Source organism: Rhinatrema bivittatum, chromosome 4 (genome assembly GCF_901001135.1).
Source record: "Rhinatrema bivittatum chromosome 4, aRhiBiv1.1, whole genome shotgun sequence".
In the NCBI taxonomy this organism is placed as follows: Eukaryota; Metazoa; Chordata; class Amphibia; order Gymnophiona; family Rhinatrematidae; genus Rhinatrema; species Rhinatrema bivittatum.
Window position 1 is genome coordinate 442,138,728 of NC_042618.1, and position 9,348 is coordinate 442,148,075.

The 9,348-nt window shown below is 41.1% G+C and overlaps 1 protein-coding gene across 4 annotated transcripts in view; it reads left to right on the forward strand.

The window, feature by feature from the left end:
* Positions 1-8,847, forward strand: part of USP44 (ubiquitin specific peptidase 44) — an 83,370-nt gene extending 74,523 nt beyond the window's left edge. For 3 of the 4 annotated variants that reach the window (XM_029601581.1, XM_029601582.1, XM_029601586.1), the window contains one exon: positions 4,072-5,079. In XM_029601581.1, the coding sequence (XP_029457441.1) occupies positions 4,072-4,194 (123 nt within the window). In that variant the 3' untranslated portion in view covers positions 4,195-5,079. Of the gene's footprint in view, positions 1-4,071; positions 5,080-8,166 lie in introns of those variants that run through there. The other variant, XM_029601584.1, reaches the window with a different exon arrangement.
* Positions 8,848-9,348: the final 501 nt, after the last annotated feature.

Genomic DNA, 9,348 nt, shown 5'->3' on the forward strand with positions numbered 1-9,348 from the left:
CCAGGAATACAGGGGCCGTAAGCAGAGTTGAGAAAATAGCCAAACGCTCCCTCTTGGCCCTGCCCCTGCCAAAAAGGGAATGACCTCAAGGGATCAGAAAAAAAACAAACATAATAAAAGAAAAGTAGGGCGTACAGGAGATTTCTTGTCCAGTTGCTTTGGCAAGAGACTACTGGCCAGGGCTTCCAACTACCCCCCCCCCCCCCCTGTTATGTAAAAGAGTGAAGTCAAAAAGGGTATGTGACCTCCTCTCTCTAGCAGCTGAGGAACAGGGAAATCTCAAGGGTAATCAACTGGTCTAGCAGGATTTAAGGAAAGAAAATGATCAGGTAAGAATAATTTCACCATCTTGGACAATCCCCTCCTGCACCACAGATATTGGGGAAACCACATGCTCGATCCTATGGTCACACTTCTCCAATATAGCAACTTGAGACTGTACCATTGCAAACATATCAGTAGAAATAGTCATCAACATTGAAATTGACTTCTCAAGAGAAACCAAATGAAATTCAAAGGGACAGTGGGAGGACACACCAAAAGAGCCAGCACTGCTCCATTACCAGGAACTGCAATTGAGCCCCTTTCCAACCATGATACAATTTCTGTGGCCTGAGTTGGAAGATTTGGGCTAGTCTCCACTGCCCTCGGACCCTTCAATCCCTTCAATATTTGATCCATAAACTGCTCAGCAAACTCAACTGAAGTATCAAACAGCACTTCAACTGTATTCATTCCATCCATTGTGTGTGCTGTGATTGCTGCTGTTCTCCATCGACTGAGCATCTCGCTGAGAGGCCACGAATGCAAACCTCATGGCTGGCAGCATGGCCTCCTCTGCCTGGCAAAGTGAAATATCCAGATCAAGCCAGGAAGCTGTCTCCCAGCAGTTGTTTGAACAAGCGTTGGGAAAGAATTGCAGACTGGCAAAATGGGATGTCTTGCAAGATATCAGAGGGGGAAGCCTTTTCACTTCACTCTTACTTGTGAACGCACTGGGGAAGTCAGAGACTGGGCTTCTTCTCTAGCTGGCCCTGCATTGTGGAACACGCTGCCGGAGCAGCTGAGCATGCTAACAGATATAAAGGCATACAAGAGAGGCTTGAAAACCTGAATATACACACAGGAAATTGTAGTCTACATCGCAGCCGTAAAATGAATTATGACACAGTGGTTTAATACTGTTTTTAGTCTTATTTGTGATTTTATTTTATTGATCTTTTGCAAATACATAAGTATTTTATTATGCATGCCATATTTGTAAACCACTATGATTTATGGATTAACAGTATAGAAGGCTTTTTAAAATAAATATTAAAACAGTCAAAGGGCAAAAATTGAGGAAAACAGTGTCAGGAAAAGAACTCGCAGTGAGTTCCCGATAGCTGTCATATTGGACCTCGTTCAATCATCCAACCACCTTTAAATATTTAAAATTCGAGGGATCCAAGATGGTGTAACATCTCACCTGCTGTGGCGTCCTCTTACTTCTGTTAACTTTTTCCCCTGTGATGCCGCATACCAGCCGCAAGCAATAAGCCAAGGCGAGGGTTATCTTTGAAGCCCCCCCTGGTTCTCTCGAGGACAGCCCGATGGATGCACATGTGGTGTGGGGGCCATTGCAGCCGGTGGAAGAATCACTAGGAGCAGAGCAAGAAAGAGTCACTTGCCCTCTCCTCTGATTTACTCAGCACTCTCTCTCTGGGTGTTCGGATTCCCCGTTGAACCCATATGCTGTGAGGGCATCAACCCCCAGAAGCGAAGCGTCGTGGGCTGATGATGCCGTATCGACAGCTTCCCTTTCAGAGACCGGAGGTCTGCATGTGGCTCCAGCAACACCAGGTTTGGACATCTCTGGAAGGCAACGGGGTTCTCCTGTTGTTGGCAGTTTTGGTATGACTGGAAGAGGAGAGATCCTTCCCTTTGCCCAGAATGGAGGTTCCTTTACCTTTGTCACCCTTCACATTTGTAATACCTACCCATTTTACTTTGGAAATGATATGGGAGGCTGTTGAACGTTTGGGCCAGATGATTTCTACTCAGATTAACCCCATGGTGGTAAAAGTAGCTGATATTGAGACAAGAGTTTCAGTATTGGAATCTTCTAAATCTATGCTTGAAAAGAGCGTTGAATCTATTAAGAGAGAAGTTGAATCTATGAAGGCTCTCCAACAGGCCACTATTAAAGAAATACTTTTTGACTTACAAAATAAAAAACTTAGAAAATCTTATGAGGGGTAAAAACTTATTTATTAATTTTCCTAAGAATCATTTGATACCACCCAAGGACATGCTGAAAAGACTTTTCTTGGAGATACTAAAGATATCGGAACAAGCTTTTCCCCCCATCTCCAAGGCATATTATATGCCTGGTTCCAGGAGCGAAATTCCTAACCTGGATCAGCAAACCTCTATGCAGTCATTGGAACTGGACAATCTCTCTGCTATCCTGGAGAAGTCACTTTGATAGAGATTGGGTATTACGTCTGTTCTTTAGACATAGATCTGAGCCTTTTTGAAATTGTAAGGTTAGACTTTTTCCTGATGTGGCCAAGGCGTCAGCAGTTCTTAATTTTGAAACCTAGAGTTTTGCAAGTGGGTGCGATGTTCTTTTTGAAATTTCCATGTAAATGCTGTGTAAAATGTAAGGGTGCTTCTTATGCTTTTTTTTTTAATTTTTCAATCTGCACAATTGTCCCTTTTTCTGGCTGACAAGAAACCATTAGAGGAGACTCTCTTCCTCCCCTGGTCACCCAAATGCCATAAGTTTAGACAGGTTTTTGAATCCGTGTTATTAGTAAGCCCTCATTGTTCCAACACATTAGTTGAATATAATAGATATAATTTCCTTGAAATTGTGTTTGGATCCCCACTTTAGTGGACTTGGACTGAATTCAATAATGTTTACTGAGTTTTGATATTTGCTTTTGTAATATTATTCTTCATTGTCTATTCTACTTTTCATGACCAGATATTTCTTTTTATGTGCATGTAAAATTGCATAAACAAAAAAAAATTTAAATTCACTAATTCAGTGACCAAATTCAGGTTACAGTTAACCCTTTAACTGAGATCAGGGTCACCAAATACAGAATTAAATAGGTGGGTCTGAAGAGATGATGATCTGATTCATGCTATGCTATTCTAGAGGTGTAGCCCTATCTGAGAAAATGCCGCCTACTCATGCCCTTCAGATGGCCATCTGAATGTGTAGGTAGACTCAAGAAAGCTTCGTTCATTTAGGGATATAACTAGTTTAACAATCTTGGTAAATACTGGGCACCATAATCTCTCCGTAATCGGAAAAACAGTTACCAGGATCTTAAATGAGAAACATTGTTTGATTGGAAACCTTGCAGATATTTCCAAATGAATGAGGAATAACAATTATACTCAAACCTCAGAAGATTGAAGTTCTGTGTTACAGCTTCTTCCTTGTCCAGAATTAATTTACTGCTTCAGTTTAGGGACAAGGTCTGGAATTTAGGACAAATTCTGGATCCCTTCCTGAAAATGGAGAGATGTGCAGTTATCACTTCTGTGCCCCTGATACTACTCTGCCTGCACATTTCTGAACTAGTTGAAGACTATTCAGCAACTTATCATGAAGACTAAGAATTGTCAACATCTTGAAATCCAGTGTGTGCAGATATAGCTCATGCACATTGCAATGGAGATATTCTGGAAACCAGCCTTCTGTTGGGTCACCAGGATCCTGATCTAGCTTCAGTCATTGCCAGCACAGTCCTTAGCCAGAGATTTCAGGCTGTGACTCCTCCCAAGTCTAGGTGTTGCCATTGTATGATAGAGGCTATTTCCAAGGAATTGAATACAAGCTACCCTGTGATCGGGCTCTGTTGTAATGTGAAGTAATGAATGGTGGCATACTTTGAGAGAAAAAATAAATAAAGTTGCTTTAGTGTCAGCTTTTGTTAGTGTTTTGTATCTATTTGTGCTGAATGTTATAAAACTGTTCTGTATTGTAACAGGAACTGACAGATTTAAGTTTTTACTATATTTGGTACAAATATTAGTGTAAATCTAATTTACATGTGTGCAATTCTGTTCTAGGATTTTGGGTACATTGCAACGATTCCAAACTCGCCATATGCACTGTGGAGGAGGTTTGCAAGGCCCAAGCGTACATCCTGTTTTATTCCCAGCGCGTTCTCCAAGAGAACGGACACACTCTAAACAGAATCTCTCGCCCAGGTTCACCGATTACCACCTCTGCGCCAGCAGCACATTAAGGTTTCCATGAACACAGCTGCCATGAACCCAAAGATGGTGTATTCTTTGTACTCTTCTTAATCCTGTATATAAACTCTAAGTAGATAGAGCTATTTTCTGATGAATTAGTGTACAGTATGTTTATACGCTTTTGTATTAAAGCACTCTTTTTAAAAATTTAGTATAAATTGATGTAACATTTGTACATATGCAGCAGGTAACTTCAGATGTACTCAGAATGTGTTTGTACCCGACTGTGTGTTGCAAATATTTCCATGATATTCTGGGGCCCAATATTCAAAGAGATCCAATTACCTGGCTAATTTTGGAAGGATATTCAGCAGCACAACTATGCTGCGGAACATAACCAGATAAGGTCTAGTTATCCAGATAAGCTATGTCTGGCTAACTTTAGACCTGCTGTTGAGCAAGTCTAATTTATTCGGTTAACTTAACTGGATAAGACTGAATATAAGCACTTATGCGGTCAAGATAACCAGATAAGTAGCACCGTCCAAATCCACCTGTTGACTATCCAGTTATCATCTTAGCTGAATAACTGATTTATCTGGCTAAGTGGCACCTGCTGAACATAGCCAGATATTCAGCGGTTGCCACTTAGCTGGATAAATCCTACTTGCCCGGCTGAGTAACGTTTCAGTATTGGGCCCCTGATTTTTTACCTCAAGCTGTTTTAACCGTCATTTTGATAAAATTTTAATTGGCTAAGTGGTTTATGCATTATAGATTATCTTCGTGTCTCTACGTAGATTAGAATAGAAAATGTACATTTAAGGGGCAAATCCACTTTAAATTAGTAGCTGAAAATAAAGCAGCAGTTCCCTGTAACGCCAGAGAAAAATGGAAAATCTTTTTTTGTAGTTGAGATTCCACTTGGCAAGTGTGTGGTTGCTTGACTGGTCCTGGGACTGAACACAATGCTGTAAATTGTTTTGGTAATAGCTTCAGTCAGGACTAATCCCATTCTGACCAAACCGGAATGTGGTAAAGCACTTTACCAAACAAGGTAGAGGGGGAAAAAGGCTTTGTGGCTGGAGGTTCCATGTGGATCGAAAGGGACCTGCTGTTTCCAGAGAGAGCAAAAAGATAGGATTAGGAGGGAGGGCTTTACAAAGTCTGCTCTAAACGGTTCTGTTGCAGGGCTTCCCAAACCTGTATTGGGGACTCCACAGTCAGTCAGGTTTTCAGGGTATCCACGAAGACTAAATATGGGAAACCCAGTGTATGCAAACTTCCTTTGTACATAAGTGTCATGGGTAGCCTGAAAACTAGCCTGGTGTGGGGGTCACCAACACAGGTTTGGGAAGCCCTGCTCCACTGTCAAGTGTAAAGTGACGATTCTTCATTTTTACTCCACTATAAATACTGTAGTGGGTGCCTTTTTCTTAGCTGACCCCTTGTGTTTTCTGTCTTCTCTTCGGGGTGGGGAAAAATCAGTGAGAAATTTTTTTAAGGTGCTAGGTTAGAATGTAAATCCAAAGTGAAAATGGGGAAAACCCTCTTCAGACATAGTTGGAGTGTGTACCTGCGAAGTCTGGCCCCCATTAATGTGAGTTAACTTTCTTTACAAAAAAAAAATCAGTATTTTTCTGCCTTGGAGATGGAGAAGCTTAAAGCCTGTAATTATTCACATTACCTGCAGCAAAAAATTCTTTCTAAATAAGAATGGTCTTTGCTAACTTGGGCCAGCTTGGCATTTGGTGAAACATGTCAGCAGGTGGGGAGAAACCTGCAAATTTTCATATCCACCAAAAATCTCAAGCTTGAGAAATGACCAAGCGTACAGCAGGTGCGTGCTCTACAAATTCACAATGGTAGCTTCATTTCTTTCAGGGAAACTGGCCATATAAGATCATCGTGTCTCCAATCTCGCTGTGGTTGTGCTGACATGTGTCCCTTCTTCCAATATTTTTGAACTGTTCATCCAGTTTCATTCTACTATTTTTGCCATTTTTGAAATCTCAGGGAGATCAGAGCACAAATTGTCAAACATTTTGAAAGCTGCCTGGAGCCTAGCATATGTGTGTCTTTTCCTCTGCTCCTCTTCCCCCCCACCTAAAAAAGGTCATTTTTGAACTTTCCAGTTTATTGCATATTTCTGCCAGATAGCATACCCAGTGACTCCTGATGCACCTTACATGTGAAATCTGTTTTATAGTCCTGTTTAGTACAGAAAAGCTGACCTTACAAGATATCAGTTTGCATATTCCCCTGCCCCCACTTTCATGCAAATGTCTGCCAGGGTAGAGCCCCCGGTGACCCTTTGCTCACAACACTTAGCAATCTCCCCTTGTATTTCCTACAGGGGCACTGACCAGTGCAGTTGAAATCTCAGGTAAGTCAGAGCAACAGCAAGAGAGAGAGAGAGAGCAGAAAATAGTTACTACCTTTAAGGAGTTCTGCTGCTTTAAATCTGTTAGGTATTTAAAAGAGAGGCAACAAATGCTAATACATAAGTTAATTTATCCAACACTTTGACCCACCTCAAAAATACCATACCGATAGGTAAAATGTCTGCCATTGTTAAGCATCCACTCGGTTTGATAAATTCAATAACAGTATTGGTTCTTACTTGAAATGATTAGGCCTTCCTTAAAAGGTAGGGAATTCAAATCAGATTCATCTTCTTATGGGTTGATGGGGATTGTATAAAATGTCAGTTAACCTATCTGCAAAGGGACAGTCTGTTCCTAAATCTTTTGTGCTGTGGCTACTATTGGTTTGACTTTTTTTTCCTGCTGCTAAGAACCATTTTTGCAGCACTGGGAGGGGTGACAGAACAAAGATTTTTGTGTAGGGTTTATAAAATTTGAATATACAAATTACATGTTTTTCTGAAAAAGGGAAATGATAAAATCAATCTTATTGGTTAGAGTTGGCCTGACCTGTAAATTTGAATTGCCATTTCATAAACACCTATGCAAAATGTTACCTCAAATGTTCAGTTATACCTCAATAAAACATTTTCATACTATCTGCAGTGGCTTATTCAGACAGTATCTACATGTTTCCAGTTTGAAAGCCTAGCATCTGCTCCATTATAAAAGAAAAACAAACAAACACTTAAGCCATTCTCTAGTAACAGATTTTGAACTCTGATATAGAATTGGGGGAAATTCTTAAGAAATCTTGGTAATAAATATGTTTATCATATAGGTGTTAAAATAATTGAGGTATGTATTTCCCCCCACCCCCCTTCCTTTTAAAATGTATCAATGTACACAGAGAGGCAGTCCTGAGCAAGGACCCCAAAATAGTTTGCAGTTTTTGCATTGTAAGTTCTATGAACTGAGAGATGTAAAGTGCATAAATATGTATACCTGAGATGGAGTATATGATAAATATTCAGATACCTCAAAAGTGTACAGAATGCAGAGGAACCATGCCTTTTCAGTGGAACATAAATTCTAGACCACTGTTTCTCATGCCAGTCCTGGAATATCCCCTAGTCAGTCAGATTTTCAGGATGTCTATAATGAATGTGTATGACATACACAGTAGAACTGCTGAAGTATGGAGCAATTTAGTCTTGCTTGCTAGCTTCCTTAAGTCCAGCCAGGCCACTTCAACTGCATGGGTTTATGCTCCCCTACCAGCAGATGGAGACAGAACTTCAGATTTGTTGACCTCACCCCTTATAGAACCTAATGCTGACCTCAGCCTGCCAGTATTCAATGTAACAAGCTAAGAGACTTCAACTGCACCCTACATCGATACCTAACTAGGAGCTTCCAAGGGAGAACAACCAACTGGAGATTTCACAACCAGCTGTCTGATTGTGAATCACAGTCCACTCTGCCAACCTGTTAATCTGAAAAATAGCAGCCCCCTTGCAACCCCCGATGGTCCTGGACAGATCTGCTGGACTTGAGAAAAGGAAATTAGCAGGTAATTAAATTTCTCCTTCCTTTTCAGCTAGCCAGATCAATCCAGGAGCATAGGATGTACCCAGGTTATCCCTTATCTTGGTGAGACCCTGCCAGACCAACTCTCAAGATGCCTGAGCCAAAGGCCACCTTTTATTTGTCTTGGACATTGAAACAACAATAATGCTTTGAGAAAGAAGGAAGTAATATAAGGAGGCACATGTAGCTGCTCTACAAACTTCCATTGGCGAAACCAAGCTCATTATGAAGCCTGTACTTTAGTAAAATGTATCCTGATTTTAAGTCTTTATGTGGTTTTAATGTAATACTTGATTGTTTATTGTTACCTGCCAAGAACAGTGGATTAAGGTACTTAAAACTTGCCTGCCTGATGTGAAGGAGAGGACCTCAAGCATCATGTAGATAGAATTTTAAACAGTGCTGAGAAGGAGCTGGCTGTCATGGTACATGTGGCTATCAACAACAGGAAGGTGTGGAAGGGAGGTTCTGGAAGCCAAATTTAGGTGGAAAATTGAAATCCAGAACATCAAGGGTAGTATTCTCAGAAATTTCTCTTCCATGTGCAGGACCCTATGCAGGCAGAGCTCTGGAGTCTCAATGCGTGGATGAGATGCTGCAAGGAAGAGGGCTTTAGAGTTGTTAGGAACTGGACATTATGGGGAAGGAGCCTATTTGGCAAGGATGCTTTTCACCTTAACCAGGGTGGAACCTGGCTGCTTGCGCTAACCAATGCTTTCTGTCTGGGGAAAAAAATAAAGGTGCTGGTAATCACAGGATGCATGTTTTGGGTTTGTTTGTTTTTTGAGGGACCATTGGGCAAATCATGCAGGTGAAGCAATGATGTGCTACTACTCTGTACCGGTAAGTACCTCTTGAAAAAAAGCCCTGGTGATAACGTTTAAAAAACGAGGAGAGAACAGTTTTTAAACTAAAACATATAGGGGGGGGGGGGGGGGGAGAGCCAACAGTCACTCAGCAGTGCAGGGTTTGGAGGGAATTATCTTTGAAAGTTACTAACAAAACGGAGGAGTTAGAGCATCCTGAGAGGCTACTTTTGCCTTTATTGGAACCTAGGTGCATGTCAGTAAAGAGCAGACTTGAGTTAATAGATTCTAAGTTATCTCGCTCAACTGCTAGGATGGCTGTATATGTGACCCAAAAACATACCTTGAAATATCTCTGTGCTCTAAGTGGGAGGTTTAGAATGTAT